Genomic DNA, 20,326 nt, shown 5'->3' on the forward strand with positions numbered 1-20,326 from the left:
CAACAAACAGGGAGGTACGGGATCTCACTCCCTTTGTCAAGAAGCTCTGAAGCTGTGGGATTGGGCAATCCATCAAAACATCTTTCTCAGAGCTGTAGACATTCAAGGTCAGCACAACTGTCTGGCGGACAGATTGAGTCGTCTTCTGCAACCTCACGAATGGACACTCAATTCCTCGCCTCTACGTCAGGTGTTTGCGCAATGGGGGACCCCTCAGATAGACCTCTTTGTGTCTTACCCTCAACAACAAGCTGCCTCAGTTCTGCTCCCGGATTTACTCTCCCAAGCGTCTCGAGGTAGATGCTTTCCTCCTGGATTGGACGGGTCAGTTTCTCTATGCCTTCCCTCCATTCCCTCTGATTCTCAAGACTCTTGTCAAACTCAAGACAGAACATGCCACCATGATTCTGATAGCTCCTTGGTGGCCCAGACAACTGTGGTACTCCCTTATACTTCAACTCAGCACCAGGGAGCCTCTGCTTACTCGGAGTTGAGGGTCCTTACTCCATCCCAATCTGCCGTCTCTACACTTAACAGCTTGGTACCTTTCAACCTAACTGACTCTCTACAGTTTTCTCAATCTGTACAGGACATTTTGATAGCTTCCTGAAAGCCGTCCACTAGGCAGTGTTACGGTCAGAAATAGACTAGATTTTCTGCTTGGTGTTCTACTTGCCAAATGGAGCCAATGTCTACCTCCTTGGCTTCTGTTTTGGATTATTTACTTCACTTATCACAATCTGGACTCCAGTCTACATCTATCAGAGTCCATCTCAGTGTGATTGCTGCTTTTCATCAGCCTCTTGAGGGGAAACCTGTCTGCACACCCTATGGCTTCCCACTTCATGAAAGGACTTTTTAATGTTCATCCACTGCTCAAACCACCTCAAGTGGTCTGGGATCTCAGTGTTGTCCTGGCTCAATTGATGAAGCCTCCATTTGAATCAATTTATAAGGCTCATCTCAAGTATAAAGTATATGATGAAGGGTGGGTGAGGGGGGGGTTATTGATTTTACTAGATGTTTATATGGTAGATATCAAAGTGCTATTCTGGAATAATTTGTTGTAATATACTCTTCTCGTCACTCCAGATTGTCTTCAAACAGATCCCAGTCTCAAGTTGCAAGTGCAGTTGGTCCTCCTATCTCAGGAGCCAGTGGTCATAGAAATCCAAATCACTTTGCTCTTACGGCATGGTTCTTGAGCGCGAGATATCTAGCGTATGAGGGATATTCAGAGGTAGTCATTGCTTCTCTGCTCAGGTCTAAAAAGCTGACGGTCTAAAAAGCTCAGGTCTAAAAAGCTCTAGCCTATGCTAGAGCTTGGAAAACTTTCCAGCACTGGTACATCAAAGAGGAGCTTGTCTCTGGTGTTAAGCCTTCCTTCAGGCTGGCCTTGACAAGGGACTGCCAGTGGCGTCCCTTAGAGTCCAAGTAGCAGGACTCTTGTTTTAGGACTCTAGAACAAAGATCTGTGCTGGTGTCTCATCCAGACATAGCCAGATTAAACAATAAGTGCACAGAATAAAGAATAAAGAATTATTAAAAAAAAAAAAAAAAGTTCATCCAGTGGTCTGAAATCTCAATGTCCTCGCTCAATTGATGAAGCCTCCATTTGAACCAATTGACAAGGCTCATCAAGTAACTTACTTGGAAAGTGGTGTTCCTGATTGCCTTCACGTCTGCCCGAAGAGTCAGTGAGTTACAAGCTTTGGTTGCGGATCCACCTTTCACAGTCTTCCACCATGACAAGGTGGTCCTCCGTACTCATCCAAAATTCTTGCCTAAAGTTGTCTCAGAATTTCACATTAATCAATCTATTGTTCTTCCAGTATTTTTTCCAAAGCCTCATTCTCACCCTGGAGAAGTGGCGCTACATACTCTGGACTGTCGACGTGCCTTGGCTTTCTACTTGCAACGCACTCAACCACACAGAACAGCCCCTCAACTTTTCATCTCCTTCGATCCAAATAAGTTGGGGCATCCTGTCTCGAAGCGAACCATATCCAACTGGATGGCTGCTTGCATCCCTTTCTGCTATGCTCAGGCTGGTCTCCCTCTGCAGGGCGAGTCACGGGCCACAGAGTTCGAGCAATGGTGGCATCTATAGCTTTCCTCCTATTGAGGAAATCTGCAAGGCTGCCACTTGGTCCTCGGTTCATACATTCACCTCTCATTACTGTCTGGATGCTTTCTCCAGAAGGGATGGCCATTTTGGCCAATCTGTTTTGCAAAACCTTTTTTCTTAACTTGCCAACTCTCTCTCCATCCCATTATGCTTAGCTTGGAGGTCACCCACTGTTGAGAATATGCTGCCTGCTTGTCCTGGGATAAAGCACAGTTACTTACCGTAACAGTTGTTATCCAGGGACAGCAGGCAGATATTCTCACAACCCTCCCACCTCCCCTGGTTGGCTTCTTAGCTAGTTATCTGAACTGAGGTACCTCACAGGAGACGCGCGCCCTGACTCGGGCAGGAAGGCGCATGCGCAGTGCAGCACTCTGAAGCTCTTACAAAGATCTTCAAGCAAGTCTGCTTGCGAGGCTGTCTGCTGCGGGGCTCCGTCGGTGACGTCAGCCACCTGTTGAATATCTGCCTGCTGTCCTTGGATAACAACTGTTACGGTAAGTAACTGTGCTTTCTTACACTTAAGGAGTGACCTACTGGTTACAGCAGCTGCCTCAGCACCCTGAGGTTGAGTTCAATTGTCACTGCAGCTCCTTGTCTCTGGGTGAGTCACTTAACACTTCATTGCCCCGGGTACAAAAATAAGTACCTGTTTAAAAAAAATCTGTAAACCGCTTTGATTGTAACCGTATGGAAAAAGCAGCATATCGAGTCCATTCTCTTTACTGTGGCAAGGTAACATATCTACTGAAAATGCTGTCTAGTAAAATATTTGTGTTGATATTGTTATGCCATATTTTGTATTTGAATATTTTTACTACTGTAATTGTCTATTACTTATATTAGACATATTCTTGTTGTGCATTGGCTTGAATGAATTCCTTTAAAGAGACAGTAAATCTTAATGATAAAGTAGACTAGATGATTAAAGAGAATAATATTCAAGAATACATTTGAAATTGATCTTTTATGTTTTCAACAGCGAACCGCTTAAATGCCATCAGGCCAGGTTCCTTTGAGCCTCGTTGTGTGTCACGCACAAATGAAGTTGGAGAGGAGCTGATGCAGTCTCAAGCTAGGACCAACATGATGTTGACTCAGGGTAGGAAGACTTCCATGCGTGGAGGGAAGAGGATAATGTGGTGAATTGTTGTTCTGTTACATCCCTTATGGATTCCATACACTATGTTCAATCCCAACCCACAGTCCGGGTGTTGCAGAATTTGCATCTTTTCAGAACACATGCTGCACTCCCCCTAGTATTGGAATCAGTTTCAATTTCTGCAAGCAGTCTGAGCAGAAGTCTTTTTCCTGTTGCTCTGCTTCTGTTAATTTTTTTGCTTAAAGTTTACTTAAACTTCGTTTCTCGGTGACTTCAGTGCCTTGAGACCCCTCTCCCGGTGGTCTACTGTCTGAGAAAAGGATACAGTCCTGCGTTGATGGACTGCAGCTTCACAGAGAAACTCTGGATCTGTGGAGCCAGTCTGCTGTGTGCCACCCTCTTCAAGTGCCCAGGGTCCTTTCTCATGGAAGTCTGCTGGCTGGTGACCCACTGGGTTTCAAGGCACAGACTGCTTTCCCCCGACCACATGGCAGAGGATCCCTGGGAGTAGAAGTTGGTATAGTTGGTCTCTGGCCAGCTGGCAGTCTGAAGATCTTCAATTTCAGTGAATTTGGAGTTGTTTCTGAGGCAGAAAGTCCTTTTCTCCACTGAGCTGCTTTAAAAATGCTGACAGGTAAAGGCACTGCAGAAACTGAGTACCTCCTTTATTTCCTAGGAACTTCAGGAGTGATTTTTAACTTGCTTTAAACTCCCTAGACCACAAATTGCTATTTTTTTATTTTTGGAATTTATTTTTTTGCCATTTTTGGTGCAAATTTGTGACAACAGCCATCTTGGGTTTTAAAATCTATCTTTTATTCTAAATTTAAATTCAGCCTCAAAAAACACTTGCTTGGACTCAAAAATCGATTGGGATGGACTTCCTGGCCTCTAATCTCTTAGATGTGGATGTTGGTTGGCCGGATGGGCGATTTTGAAACGAATGCCGGGGAAGGGGGTGGGAGCTTCGGACTTTGCCTTCTCCATGTCCTCTTGGGTTGCATGCTTTGTGTTTTCGAGCGCACAGAGGAGCTAGTTTGCTTACTGCTCTTTCAGATCTGACCAGGTATATGAGGGGGCCTCTTTGTCCGTGTCCTCCCTTGCATCATCCTTTCCCATTGTGGACTCTTGGCATCATTTTACAGGACTTTGAGGCTCCCTTTGAACCACTATAGGATATATTTCTTTTGGACCTGATGTTCACGATGATTTTTTTGATCACCGTTGTCTCAGCACGGTGTTTTTTGAAGTTTCTGCTATTTCGTGCAGTCTGTATTCCTCTGTACTGTACCCTCTTGTTGACAGTGGCCTCGGCTTTCCAAGTCAATCAGGAGGTTAGATTGCCTGCATTTCATACGACAGGTTTGGAGTGCGAAGATCAAATCTTTTGCAAATTAGATGTCCAAAGGATCTTGTTCCTTTTATTTGGAAAGGATGAATTGAGTTCTGGACTGTCTGATCACTTTTTTGTTCTCACTGCTGCACCTCACTGTTGTAGGCTGGTGTTTCAAGTCCTCGATCGCTCGATGGAGTCGAAGGGCCATTTCCGCGACTTGTGTTGCCTGCAACACGCAGCCACCAATTTCACTTATAGCACTCTTGAAGTGTGGCTGAGTCGTGGGCTTTATCTCGCACAATTCATCCTGATGAAATTTTCAGGGCAGCTACTTGGTTCTCGCCATACTTTTACCCAGTTTTACCTAATGGATGTGACGGTGCGTTCTGATGCTGTTTTTCGGGGCCTCTGTTTTGTGGGCAGGCTCTTCTGTCCTTCCATAGCTACCGTGGCTTTGGTACATCACCTAGCATATGGAATCCAGAAAGGATGTAACGGAATGGAAAATTGGGTTTATACCTTGGATAATCTTTCTGTTGTAGTTCCTGGAGGGTTCCATATGACCTGTCCTCTGTCTTCACTCAGTTGTTTGGAGTAGCCTGCTGCTCCTTTCTGCCTCAGTCACTCATAGGTTTGAAGTTTTTTTAGCCAGTTGGCAAATCCTGTGGGGAGTTTTTGTGAGTATACACAGTACGAAAGGCCATTCGTGGGGTGCTCGCTGTATACAGCAGGTTAGTACTGCATTGTTCCTGAGTGTTGCCTTTGTGCCTGTTTCTCACTTGTTAATATTTTTGCAGAGCAAGCCAGTCCATGATCTACTTATGTTGATGGGGATTCTTTCCTGTTCCCCCAGGTATATGCTTGGCTTTGGGACTGAACTGATTCTAACGCTAGGGGGAGTGCAGCATAGTTCAGAAAAGATGTAGATTTCTGCAACCCCCAGACTGAGAGCTGGGATTGATCACCTAGAGTATGGAATCCTCCAGGGACTAACAAAGATGATCAAAGATAGACGTAATCTTCCATCCTTCCTTAATTTCATGCTTCACTGTAAAATGTTTGCTAGGTTTGTTTATCAACTCCCACTATTTAGGCCTTTTGCTTAGGCAGCAGGCAAACTTGTGCTCTGGGTTATTTTCATAGGGATGGTGTAATGGTTAGAGAAGCAGGCTAAGAGAAGGAAAATGTTTGGGGTCATATGATGCTCTTTGGCTAAACAAATGCCCCCATGACCAACTCCGAGGTGCAGCCAGCATTTTTCAGCTTTTGCATTGATATGACCTCTTAATCTTAATTTTGAAATACACCTGCCTCACATCGAATAGTAGTGATCAGGTATTGAATTGCAGTATTTGCATTGGGCTATGACTGTGGGACCATAAAGAAAAACTTTGGGTCTGGTAGGCTGTCCAACCATTTTGGTCTCCTGTACTCAATCTTTACACTACATGAGGCGGCAGTCCAGTAGCTCACAACCTCATGGCAGTCATGGAGGATAAACTATCAAAACGCCATACTGCAGTTGAAGAGATTAAAGACTGCTGTGAGCTCCAGGGAAAATAGATTCAGTGGGTGGAGGACCATATTGCGCAGCAGGAAGACCATGTGTCTAATCTTGAAGAGAGGATGCGCAGCTTAGAATCAGCCAACAAAATATTTGAAGACAGAATTAGATACTGAAAACTGAGGTCGCCACAATAATCTCTACTTTATAGGAATTCCCATCATTGTGAAAGACTTGGACCTATGCAAGTCCCTTGAAGTGCCTCCTAGAGAATTCCACCATATTTAAAGTCTAAATGAACTCTTCAAATTGGGCAATGCAATGATGAATTTCCAAACCAAGGCCCACGATTGCTCGCTTTCTAAACTTTGCAGAAGATCTCAGCTGAAATTTCAGGATGCTAAGGTGTTCCTTTTTCAAGACTTTTTGCACCAAATGTATAATCCAACATTGTAATCTAGAAGCAGGGACTAGATCATTTATTATACTTTTGTCCCTGTGTCATGGCTTTTTGGAAATCAATTTGGTCTCAAATTAATTGTTTATTAGAAAACCATGTAGCCCTATCATATGATACAATCCTATTTGGGACGTCAATGAGAATAAAAAGTCAAATTTCATCAAATAATAAAATTTTATTAATAATGACAGGAGTCGCCATTCAACATATCGTCAGAAATTGGAAAAATTACACCTTCTGGGGGCATTTCTTGTGCCATATATACAAAATGGAAAGAACAATTGCTATACAAAAAGGGAATTATAATAATTTTAAAAAGATTTGGGGGCCATTGACAACTTACTGTAATGATTATAGACGCCTTTTTACATTGAAAGTATAACTATAATTATGGGAGGGAGTGGTATATAGTTATAATATAGGTTGAATCAATATCTATGAATATAGCACATGTATGTTATTTTTTTGATTGCAATATTTGTGAAAAAGGTTTGTGGGGGAGGGAGATAATTTATGTTTTTAAGATGACAATAGAAAGAATTTCAAGTGATGTTTGTTTCAATTGATGTAATATTGTGTACTTAATGGAAGATGAAAAATGAATAAAGAATTGGAAAAAAAGACTTTTTGGCACAAGTCTCAGTGAAGCCACAATGTCTAGATGGATCCATAGGGCATTTTGTCAACATATATTTTGAGTCTCCTGTTTCTGTAAAGGTGTGGCTTTATCATAGGCAGAAGCTAGGGTGGTCTCCCCTCAAGAGATTTGTAGGGCAGTGACTTGGTCCACTCTACATACATTTTCCAAGCTTTACAGAGTGGATGTAGCAGCAAGGAGGACTCCACCTTTTGGATCCTCAGTATTATGAGCCGGCACAGTGGCCCTGCCCTAGATTTCTGGACTGCTTTTGTACATCCGTCTGTCCAGAATGACACACCTGTGCCTGCCTGTCTCAGAATGTTCATATCCAAGTCTGTCAGTCAGACCTTAAGTGTATGAAGAATAGTTTATTGCTATGTCACTTTGGGATTTTATTTGAGCTTCATTAATGTTTGTTTGACATGATTGTTTCCCTGTTTTGATGGTTCAAAGTTTAACTTGCTTAAGAACATAAGAATTGCCACTGCTGGGTCAGACCAGTGGTCCATCGTGCCCAGCAACCTGCTCATGCGGCGGCCTTTAGGTCAAAAACCAGTGCCCTATTTGAGTCTAGCATTACCTGCGTACGTTCTGGTTCAGCAAGAACTTATCTAACCTTTTCTTGAATCCCTGGAGGGTGCTTTCCCCTATAACAGCCTCCAGAAAAGCGTTCCAGTTTTCTACCACTTTCTGGGTAAAGAAGAATTTCCTTATGTTTGTATGGAATCTATCCCCTTTTAACTTTAGAGAGTGCCCTCTCGTTCTTTCCACCTTGGAGAAGGTAAACAATCTTTCTCTACGAGGTCAATTCCCTTTAATATCTTGAATGTTTCGATCGTGTCCCCTATATCTCCTCTTTTCAAGGGAGAAGTGGCCCAGTTTCTCTAGCCTCTCATTGTACAGCAACTCCTCCAGTCCTTTAACCATTTTTATTGCTCTTAGCTGGACCCTTTCAAGTAGTACTATGTCCTTTTTCATGTACGGCGACCAGTGTTGGATGCAGTATTCCAGGTGGGGGGCGTACCATGGCCTGGTACAGCGGCATGATAACCTTCTCAGATCTGTTTGTGATCCCCTTTTTGATCATTCCTAGCATTCTGTTCGCCCTTTTCGCCGCCACCGCACATTGCATGGATGGCTTCATTGACTTGTCTACAAGTACTCTCAAGTCCCTTTCCTGGGGGCTTTCTCTGAGTACAGCACCGGGCATCCTGTATTCATGCGTATGATATTGTTACTGACATGCATCACCTTGCACTTATCAACGTTGAACCTCATTTGCCATTTCGCAGCCCATTCCTCGAGTGTATTTGTCTTGTTGTAGGTCTTTGCAATCCTTCCGCATCCTCACTACTCTGAATAACTTTGTATCGTAAGCAAATTTAATCACCTCGCTTGTCGTATCAATTTCCAGGTCGTTTATAAATATGTTGAAGAGCACAGGCCCGAGCACCGAACCCTGCGGCACTCCACTCGTGACGCTTCACCAGTCCGAGTTTTGTCCATTTACCCCCTCTGTTTCCTATCCGCCAACCAGTTTTTAATCCACATGAATATATCACCCTCTATTTCATGACTCGCAATTTTTCGAAGTAGACGTTCATGCGACACCTTCTGAAAATCTAGATATACAATGTTAACCGGGTCACCCTTGTCTATCTGCCTGTTTACTTCCTCGAAGAAGTGCAGTAAGTTTATCAAGCAAGATCTTCCTTTGCTGAAGCTGTGCTGACTGGTCCTCATCAGATTGTGTCCGTCAAGGTGATCAATGATGCGGTCCTTTATCAGCGCCTCTACCATCTTTCCTGGTACCAAAGTCACTCACTGGCCTTGTGTTGTAATTTCAGAGCAGAACAGGTGGTAGAGACGTCTGAATTGAAGAGTGCCTGGGATCTCTCAGAGAAAGAGATAATGGTTACTGTGAATGGGCAGACTAGATGGACCATTTGGCCTTTATCTGCTGTCATGTACCCTGTACCCTTCCTTCACCGGTGTTTCTAGAAGGGGGCCATCTCCTGCTTTGGGACTAAACTGAAGGGAGAAGCAGAGCCCTCTGAAGTAGGAGGGATTCAAAAACTGGCATGGATTTATGCACGGTTTGTGGGCACTGGGATATTACTTGTCTATCCAGAATGATACACTACTAGAAAAGATATTAGCAAGGTACGAACCTAATCTCTTTAATATTTATGTGCCAGCTGGTGAGCTGTATGATCTGTTGATTGTTGTCCTGGATTTTAAGGCATCTAATCCCAAGTATAATTTCATGATGGCTGAGTGTTAGTTTGAACTATACACTAGTGACTGTCATCTGCCATTTGATGTCAAAAATTTGATACACAAGAGATGTATGATTTTGAGCCAAGCAGAATGGAAGGATTGTTTGGCAGGTATAAAATTCTTTATCTTAAGCCCCCTTTCCCTGTGTTTGTACAGTGATTGAACACATGTGATCTGATAGATTTTGCTGCTTTTTGCTAAACTTTCCCTCTTGTTTGCTTGTATCCTGTAGCCCGAAGGAAATCTAATATTGTGTCAGAAATGGAAAAGATGAAAAACAAGAGAGAGGAGAAGAGAGCTCAGAACTCTGAGCTTCGAGCAAAACGCACACAGGTAAGTGTAGGAGTTGCATGCTGCACTTGATCAGGACCAGGCCAATGACACTTAATTGCTCTGTCTTGGATTTTTGGAGTGGGAATATATCCAAGTCAGCTTAGGTATATGCACACTAACTTTGGAGGTATCGGAGGAAGCATTAAGTCTACCACCCTCTCCAGAAGCTTTCTGGTTCATCCAGGGGGTTTACTTCCACTTAACCACTGGAGTTGAGGATAGAACAGTTGATACTGACCCCTGCTGTACAGTGTACAACATAGACATGTAAATAATGTGACTAGTTACTCAAAGAATAGTTAGGCTCTGGAACTTGTTGCTAGAGGGAGGAGCTAGGTTTAAAAAAGATTAGGACAAATTCCTGGAGGAAAAGTCTATAGTCTGCTATTGAGAGACATGAGAGAAGCCACTGCTTGCCCTTGATTGGTAGTATGGAATGTTGCTACTATTTGGGTTTCTACTGGAAACAAGAGAACGGGCTTGTTGGACTATTGATCTCACTGTCATTGATGGCTGTTCTTTTGTTCTTAAATCTAGGGGTGACACGTCTAATAGCTAGGTCTCAGAATTCAGAAATCCTTTTCATTCACTGATAAGCCACAAGGGTTTATTTACCAAAGTACAAAACTGTGTACATGAGAGATCAGAATTGAAAAGTTCCTGTAGCATGATAACATACATAATCAGATGGAATAAAAACACACCTCTTATGGGCAATAAATGGCTTGAAGAAACCAGAGTGTTCACACTTTAAATTCAAAGGAGTACAACCTCAGTCTTGTAATATCAGATAGTCTTGTCACAAAGGCAAATGGAGATTAATCTTGTAACAGAGTGACAATTCTCGGTGTTGGATGAAAGTGCTCTTGTTCAGAAGTGGCCTTCAAATCATGATACCATTCTTGATAGGTGATTGATCTGTGCCCTATTGTACTTGTCAGACCATCAGAATATGTTTTTCCATTATTTTGGAACCTCCTCCCCCAAAGTCCTGCAGGAACATGGCCCTGTAATACCATGGGACTAGGACTGGCTCTCGATTTTTGCTAGTAGATGACAAAATAGACACTGTAAATCTCCAACTGTCGATCTTCTTTTGGAAGGATGCTGACAAAGTTCAAGTTTCAGGTTTATTAGGTTTGTTTTTTTTTTTTTAATTCTTTATTCATTTTTGCATGTTACAACAAGTGTAGCAGTTAAACTCATATGAACTTAAACACTCATCAAGTGTACAAAATTCATAATAAACACTTAATTAGACCACTTGAACATCTTATCAGTGTATCTTATAAATATAAATGCAACCCTCCCCCCACCCTCCCTCTAAGCCCTTTGATAAACCGCTTATCTTTAAAAAAAAAAATAATCTAGGCAGTATACAATAAAATGTTTAAAAATAATTGGCAATGCAAATGAACACATTACATACATGGTAGGACTTTTTACAGAAACAAAATGGGGGGAGAGGGGAAGAAATACAATGTATATAAAAGAAAGAGGGGAAAAGGGAAGAGTGTAGTAGAAAGGGAAAAAATGCTGCAAATCATAGTTCTGCTGAGTCCTAAAAGCTGTAAGTATCTTTGAATAAAAATGTTTTTAGTTCTTCTTTAAATTTTGGAAAAGAATTTTGTTGTCTGAGGTGGATAGGCAGGGCATTCCATAAAACTGGAGCAACAACATAAAAGATGGATTTATGAATACTTTGTCTGGCAAGAGCAGTGCCTCTTGGGTTGGTGGTCATAGTTTAGATATGAACAAATGCAACTTCCTTAGTGTCCCTCCAGACTGGCACAGATAGGTTTACACCCCTCTACCAGCAGATGGAGAATGAGAGCACACTGAATTCTATCAGCAGTACAGATGGGCTGTGCAGTCCCTTTTAGAATCAGTCAGTTTTCTCAGTCTCCAGCAGGTGGAGGTGATAAGCCTGTGCAGTCCAGTTAGGCCTTGAGGCAGTGGCTGTTGGAAGGGATAGGAGGTGTTCTTTTCCGGTCCTTTTCTTGTCCAGACTGAGATTGGGTCCGACAGGGGGCCGGCCCTTCTGTCCTTGGTGGGGGGGGTCACACTCAGGCACTCCGTTAGTGGTGCTTCAGCTGTATACCTTGCTTAAGGGCACTGTAGACATGGAGGGGTGTGGGTGGGTAATAAATATTAAATCCTATAATGTATAAGAGTATTTAACTGTTTTTGATGTATTGGGAATGGAACTTTTGTAAGGGGAGGGAGGGGTTGGAAGGGTTTTCTAACTTGATATCAATTGTTTAGATACTAGGAATAGTTCATAATATTCAAAATATTATAGAATATAGGTATTGGCTGAAAAGTTATATTTTTAATGATATATGAAAGTTAATCAAGTGTATATTTATAAATTCAAATGATTTTTCTTATACACTTGTTGTAATATGTAAAAATGAATAAAGAATTTAAAAAAAAAAGAAAGTCAGTGGTGGGGTCTGCTCTTTTAATTGAATTTTAAAAAGAAAAAAGCAGGCAGAGCCATTCACTGATTTTTGTCAATTAGGCCTGCCTAGAAGTTTTCACAATGGGCACTTCTCAGCCAAAGAAATGATCAGTGTACTCCCGCCGAGGCCTCAACAATGCCGGCGTGTGTAGTTTCTGCTCACAGCCACAGGAAAGGGAATCCTCATTGGGATCGGCTTCATTCAGCCGGCAAGAAGGATTCCCCAGCAGAGGTGGGCAGTGGGGAGGCCCAGGGCTCCCTTGCCACCAGTGGCTCAGGGGATTTCCTAGTCATTGCGTGAGCCAGCAATAGAGAGGCCTGGGCTTCCCTTACCACTGCAGGCAATAGGGTTTCCCCTGCCTTTGCATTGGGGATTTCTGGGGATTCCCCTATCACGGTTTTACCTTTTCAGGCCTCTTTAGCATATCCAACCTCAGGTGAATTTTTTGGGGTAAGTTCTTGTTCTTTTTGGCTGAGTGTTCTGCTGAGCTCCCGCTTAGATTGAAGAGATAGGAAAAGGTCTTGCAGGCCTCTTCCTTGGCAGTGGAGCATGATTCCCTTCCAGCTATGGGGGTTTCCCAAGATTTTGTGCTTGCTATGTGCAAGACTTACTGCAAACACTCAGCTTGTTCCTCTGCACTGTCTCCAGTGGTATCGGCTGTGGTGGGGGTGGGGTCAATTTTCCTTAAGCTCCGGCACTTTCTCCACCCCCTGCCTAAGTGACAGCTTTTCTTGGGAGGATGAGTTTTGCCTGGCGGATGATTTACTGCCAGATGAGGAACGGGGTCTTTTCGGGTGACCTTCAGGACCTTCCTGGGGGAAGGGGGTGGATAACGCAGGCAACTGGGTGTTGGAGATGCCCACAGGGGAGGACGCTTTGGTCTGTATTTTTCAGTGGGATGAATTACAGGCACTCGTTCTGCATTTTGAAGATGATGCTAAAGAGACCTCCCGAGTGGTGGATCCTCTTTGTGGAATTCAGGCGGCTTCACGTTTTTTCCCATGCATCAAGATATTCGGGATATCGTGCAAATGCAGTGGAAAGTTCCAGATGTCCCTTTTCGGCTGGCATGGTCTATGACCCATTTATCCTATTTGTGATGCCAATAGGGACTCCTTACACCTGCTGGTAATAAACATACTAGTTTTGGCTATTGCTAAGAGGCACATGATTCAGTGGAAGGGGGTTCTGCTCTGAGAGGCCCCCAGGACTGGAGGATGGAGGCTTTTCTCAAGCAAAGTATTGAAATAGTAGCCTTAGTGGTTCAGGCAGTGATTTGTGGTGGCCAGGGCATGTTTCAGGTGGGCTGAGCAGATGTTGGATAGGAAGTCCAATGACTTGGGCATTAGTGGATCTGTAGCGAAGATTGAATTGGGCTGTTATCTGTCAGGTGCCATGTATGATTTGTTGCGGGCTTCTGCTAAGTCTATGGCCTTAAGAGGTGGCTTCTAGATGTATCTTGTGGACTTGACCTCGAAATCTAAGCTTAAGTCATTTTCCTTTAAGGGAGAGGAATTGGATAAGTTGATCCAGAGTTTGGGGACTCTATAGTGCCTTGGTTGCCAGAGGACAAGCCTCGGCATTCCAATAGGGAACATTCAGGCTGAGGTTGCAGTGGAGAGCAAACGGTTGAGGGTATGGCAGATAGAGGTGAACCAACCCAAAAATTGGCAATAAATTTTGGATCCCATTCAGAACAAACACCAGCATCTATCCACAACTGATATAAAGACTTCAGTATGAGTAAACCAAATGCATAATTTTTCGGTCTCTTTTACCCCAGGCACCAGACTGAGTCTTAAGTCCTGCCCCATACATCATTAAGTTTTGATTATTTTTTTAAATATATTGTCATTAAATGACTGTAACCCAAAAAATCTTTGCTGATAAAAGACTCGGGGCTCCTTTTACTCAAGTTTCATTTTAATTTGATGAATTGCTTATTTAGATTTACTAAACGAAATACAACATTAATTTTAAAAAAAGCATATATTTAGACATACCATTTAAAATTTAAGGTATACTAGCGTTTTTAGCACACGCAGATTAGTGCGCTAACCCTGCGCTATTAGCATCTAGCATGCGGAGCATTGTAGCGTGGACTATCCCTAACGAAGCTTAGTAAAAGGAGCCCTCAGTGTTTTGGTTCGATGAGAGGGAAAATTTTAAATCCCCAAAACTATTTAATAAATAGCTTAAGTGATTTATTTAATGTGAAAAAATCATTTAAAGTGTTGTGGCCGTAAACACGGTACAACTTATCTGAGTCCCATAGAGATGCCATCGCCACTCAACAGAGCTCCATTTCAGTTTCTTCATCAGGAGCAGAGACAAATAAGTCCTTCTGTGAAAACGTAGGCACAAGTAATCCTTTTTGATGTTGAACTAGACAATAAATCCCAAAGGTACATCCTGAACATTTTGATCCACTCCCTTGTAATCTCTTGTATAGATTCTTACACGAACCCTACTTATAGGCATAGGCCCTCCAAAAAGACAGCTAACACCAACAGAGCAAAGAACTTTAGTACTAACACCCCATTCCACACACAAAAATGGCAACACGCACACCCAAACTCATCCTAGTCCTACTACTGCTCTCCCTTCTCATAGAAAAATGGAAAACAGGATACCACACACATTCTATACCCATCCTCACAACGACACACAGACTGGTTCAACCCAATAGGAAACCCCAAACCCCCAGAACCCTGTTACCTTGTCCTTCATCCAACCAAGAAAACATTCCCACAATCTGGGGAAAAAGACCACCAACAAAAACTAAGGCAAACACACAAAAACTTCATACACCATCTAGAACACTTATCAATACACTCACTACTCACTCTCCCACTAAATTCACATCAATAACATGCGCATATATGAATATACGATCTATCAGCCCAAAGACAGAACTAATCAAAGACTGGCAGATCAAAGATAACCTAAGCTGCCTCTTCCTAGCCAAAACCTGGCTCACTTCCGACTCAGACCCTCGCATTACCGAATTCTGCCCAAACGGTTACAAACTAGAGCTAGTATGCAGAGAAAACAGAAGAGGTGGAGGTCTAGCAATCATTGTAAAAAACAACCTCAACATTAAAGTCCTTACCAAGCACTCCAACCCTCACCTAGACCTTCTAGCATGCCAACTCTCTGATAACACTCTCACAGGAACTCTGAACTGCCTTCTATGCTATGTCACACCAGGAAAATGGAATACCTCTAAACAAGAACTTGAAGAATTTATCTTCCAGAATTCCCTCTCGTCCACACACAACCTGATCCTAGGAGACATTAATCTCCACTTAGAAGATAATACCTCCAAACAAGTAGTGGATATTCTTACATTCCTCAACACCCTATCATACCAAATACTCAACCCCGAACCCACGCATGTAAAGGGCCATCAACTAGATATTGCCGCTTACACATCTCCCAACCTCAACACACAAAATATCCATATCACCAACGGCTCATGGCATCCTACCTTATAGTCTGACCACTACAAGTACACCTTCACCATCAACTGGGAGCATAATAGCATCAAACCTACCCCACGCAAATCAAGCTTCAAGTCCAGACAGAAAATCGAACCTAATACATTCTGGGACACAGTAGATCCAGCAATAGACTTAAACAACCCCAAAGAATTCATAAACACCTGGCGTTCCACAAGTGAATCCACTTTGAACAAACTAGCACCACTAAAAACAAAAAAACAAAGTATGCAGACCATCAGACAAATGGTTTGACGCCGAACTCCTACACCTAAAAAGGCAATGCAGACAATTAGAAAAGACATGGAAAAAACAGAAACAAGACCACAATAAAACAGAATGGAGATCCCAAATCAAACAATACAAAATCAAACTGAAGGATAAACGCAAAGACTACTACTCCAAATTCATTGGCACCGAAAAACCGGACACCAAAAAACTTTTCAGCATTGTAAAAAACCTCACTGATACCAAACCCTTCCTCGCCACCCAAGGAACCCAGACACCAACAGCTTCTCAACTAGCGGACCACTTCAAAAATAAAATCACCACAATCAGATCAACATTCAACAACTCTCAAAACATCATAGAAGAGATACTAATAAATCCCACAATAGACGAAGCCATCTCAGCAGATTGGACCTGGAACAACTTCCCAACGACACAATGGTCAGACCTTGACCGGCTGTACAAAAAATACAGCAAATCTTCTTGTGATCTGAACAACTGTCCTCCCTATCTACTAGCCACAGCGTCCACTAAATTCATAGCATGTCTCACGCTATGGCTGCATACCACCCTCAGGGAAGGTCAGTTCCCTCCGGATCTTGGCGAAATCATAATCACTCCCATACTAAAAGATCCCAAAGGCCCAATAGACAACCCAACAAACTATAGACCAATCGCTTCTATTCTACTATATGTCAAACTCATAGAGGGTATAGTAGCACAATATCTCACCAATTACCTAGAAGACCACCACATTCTGCATCCAACTCAATCTGGTTTCAGAGCTAACCACAGCACAGAAACACTACTGGTATCTTTACTAGATATAGCCAGACAGCACCTCAGCAAAGGAAACAAGTTACTAGTCATCCAACTCGATCTTTCAGCAGCATTCGACTTAGTTGACCATCCAATACTACTCCAGATACTAGATGCCATAGGAATATCAGGTAAAGTCCACAACTGGTTCCAAGGATTCCTTAAAACAAGATCATACAGAGTTAAGTCAAAAGATCTTCTATCCGACCCCTGGACAAACCCATGCGGAGTACCACAAGGATCCCCTCTTTCGCCCATACTTTTCAACCTCTTTATAACTTCCTTAGGCACTGCCCTAGACGCCCTAAATATAACATCTTTCAGCTACGCGGATGACATAACCATCCTCCTCCCCTTCGACATCCAAGACCCCATCTCCAACAGACGCCTGAAAACAACACTGGAAACTGTAGAAAAATGGATGAAGAACCATAAGCTGAAACTGAATGCAGAGAAAACCAAATTCCTACTACTAGAAAAGGAACAAAATACCATCCCTAACAGAACTGGAAGTAAACGCAACCAAATATCCAATACAGAGCACTCTCAAAATTCTAGGAATACAATTAGACAGATGCTGCACAATGCAAACACAACAGGGAGGTGAAGGTGGCCTTCTCTGAAATCCTCCCTGTACCAAGAGCAGATGGAAAGAGACAAGGGGAATTGCAAGCGATCAACGCCTGGATGAGACGATGGTGCGAAGACGAGGGCTTCGACTTCGTGCGAAACTGGACAGCGTTCTGGGGAAAAAGCAAGTACTACAGAAGGGATGGACTACACCTCAACAAGGAAGGAGCAAGAGTTTTGGCAGGCAACATGAAGAAAGCAATAGAGAAGGCTTTAAACTGAAGGACAGGGGAAAGCCGACAGTCGACGACCGGTCGATGGTACGGACAACAGGATGCCCGGACGTAGGAACAAAGGACTACTACTCATACACAAGAGAGGTCAACCTCACAGCCAACAAAGGAGAACAAGCAGGAAAGGACAACTCAGACACAGGAGGGGATGACCACACAACAAACACGGGAGATAACACAGGAGCAGTAAAGGATACCGTAAATGAAACTGTAAGGGCAGCCAAGAGTAAAAAGTCCAAAAAGGTAACACGAAGGGAACTTAAATGCATGTATACAAATGCTAGAAGTCTAGGAAACAAAATGGGAGAACTAGAGACGATAGCAAGACATGAGAACATGGATATCATTGGCATAACAGAAACATGGTGGAATGAAGAAAACAAATGGGACACCGTACTGCAGGGATACAAACTATATAGAAGAGATCGAGTAGGGCAGAAAGGTGGAGGTATTGCCCTATATGTTCAGGAAGGAATAGAATCTGTTGAAGTGGCTACGACGGAAACAAAAGAGAAGCTAGAGTCCCTCTGGGTCAAGATTCCTGGCCAAAACAGCACAGACACGAAAATTGGCCTTTACTATCGTCCCCCAGGACAGGCGGAGGAAACTGACTCAGAAATGATAGAGGAAATCAAACAAGAAAGCAAAACGGGCAATGTAATAATATTGGGAGACTTCAATTTCCCGAGGATAGACTGGAAACTAGGAACCTCCAACTGCGGCAAGGAGGCCAAGTTCCTGGAGGTGCTAGGGGATTGCTTCCTGGAACAATTGGTAAAGGAGCCGACAAGAGACAACGCCACCCTGGACTTGGTACTAAATGGCCTCACGGGACCGACAAAAGAAGTAGAAGTTACGGTACCGCTGGGGACGAGCGATCACAATGTGATCAACTTTAAGCTTGACATCGGGAATAGAAAACGTGCCAAAACCTTAACCAAAACCTTTAACTTTAGAAAGGGCAAATACGATTGCATGAGAGCCATGGTGAAACAACGACTCAAGAAAAAGGTGGACAAACTTGAAACGGTAGACCAGGCATGGTCCCTACTGAAAAATACTATCACAGAAGCACAAAATCTCCACATTCCAAGGATCTCCAAAGAGGGGAGAACAAAAGGTAAGGGAGAACCGGCATGGCTTACCGGACAGGTGAGGGTAGCCATAAAAGAAAAGAAGGACTCTTTCAAAAAATGGAAACACATGAAAACAACCGAAGCATGGAAAATACATAAAGATGATCAAAAGAAATGTCACAAGGCGGTGAGGGATGCCAAAAAGGACTATGAGGAAAAAATAGCGCAAGAAGCCAAAAACTTCAAACCCTTCTTTAGATACGTGAAAGGGAAAAAACCCGCAAAAGAGGCGGTGGGATCCCTGGACGACCAGGGAAGAAAAGGGTACATCAAGGAAGATAAACAAATTGCTGACAAACTAAATTCCTTCTTTGCATCCGTCTTTACGGAGGAGGATACCGCTAAAATACCAGAAGCAGTGAAAGTGTTTAGTGGAGTAATAGAAGACAGCCTCACCACAGTTGAAGTGGAGTTGGACCAGATATACTACCAGATTGACAAACTTAAAAGTGACAAATCCCCTGGACCGGATGGAATTCACCCGAGAGTTTTAAAGGAATTGAAGGTTGAAATCGGAGAGCTATTGCAGAAACTTGCCAATCTGACAATCAGAACTGGACAGATACCAGAGGACTGGAAGATAGCGAATGTCACGCCAATTTTCAAAAAAGGATCGAGAGGGGAACCGGGCAACTACAGACCTGTGAGTCTTACGTCTGTCCCTGGAAAGATGGTTGAAGCACTGATCAAGGATAGCATAGTCCGGCACCTAGATACACACGACTTGATGAAACCCAGTCAACATGGGTTCAGGAAAGGGAAATCATGTTTAACGAATTTACTTCAATTTTTCGAGACCGTGAACAAGCAAATTGATAGTGGAATGCCGGTGGACATAATATATTTGGACTTCCAAAAAGCATTCGACAAAGTTCCACATGAAAGGCTTCTCAGGAAACTACAAAGCCATGGAATAGAGGGAGATATACAAAGGTGGATAGGCAAATGGTTGGAAAACAGAAAGCAGAGAGTGGGCATAAATGGAAAGTTCTCAGACTGGGAGAAAGTGACTAGTGGAGTGCCCCAGGGCTCGGTACTTGGGCCGATCCTATTTAATATTTATATCAATGACCTGGAAGACGGAATATCCAGTGAGATCATTAAGTTTGCAGACGACACAAAGCTATGCCGGGCAATCAGATCGCAGGAGGATAGTGAGGAACTCCAGAGCAACTTGTATCAGTTAGAGAAATGGGCAGATCAATGGCAGATGAAGTTCAACGTGGAGAAATGCAAAGTAATGCATTTAGGTAGTAAGAATAAGGAATACGAGTATAGAATGTCAGGCGCAACTCTGGGTAAGAGCGAACAAGAAAAGGACCTGGGTGTACTGATAGATAGGACTCTGAAGCCGCCGGCACAATGCGCGGCAGCGGCAAAGAAAGCAAACAGAATGTTAGGCATGATAAAGAAAGGAATCATGAGTAGATCGGAGAAAGTCATAATACCGCTTTATAGAGCAATGGTCAGACCACACTTGGAATACTGTGTCCAACATTGGTCTCCCAACCTAAAGAAGGATATAAAACTGT

At 43.0% G+C, this 20,326-nt stretch overlaps 1 protein-coding gene across 5 annotated transcripts in view; it reads left to right on the forward strand.

Annotated features, from left to right (window-relative positions):
- KIF2C (kinesin family member 2C) overlaps positions 1-20,326 on the forward strand; it is a 181,781-nt gene that overhangs the window by 64,345 nt on the left and 97,110 nt on the right. For 3 of the 5 annotated variants that reach the window (XM_033917078.1, XM_033917083.1, XM_033917081.1), the window contains 2 exons: positions 3,111-3,230; positions 9,683-9,783. In XM_033917078.1, coding sequence (XP_033772969.1) covers positions 3,111-3,230; positions 9,683-9,783 — 221 coding nt within the window. The remainder of the gene's footprint in view (positions 1-3,110; positions 3,231-9,682; positions 9,784-20,326) is intronic. The other 2 variants (XM_033917079.1, XM_033917082.1) reach the window with 1 other exon arrangement.

The sequence above is a fragment of the Geotrypetes seraphini genome, chromosome 12 (assembly GCF_902459505.1).
Source record: "Geotrypetes seraphini chromosome 12, aGeoSer1.1, whole genome shotgun sequence".
Taxonomy (NCBI): Eukaryota; Metazoa; Chordata; class Amphibia; order Gymnophiona; family Dermophiidae; genus Geotrypetes; species Geotrypetes seraphini.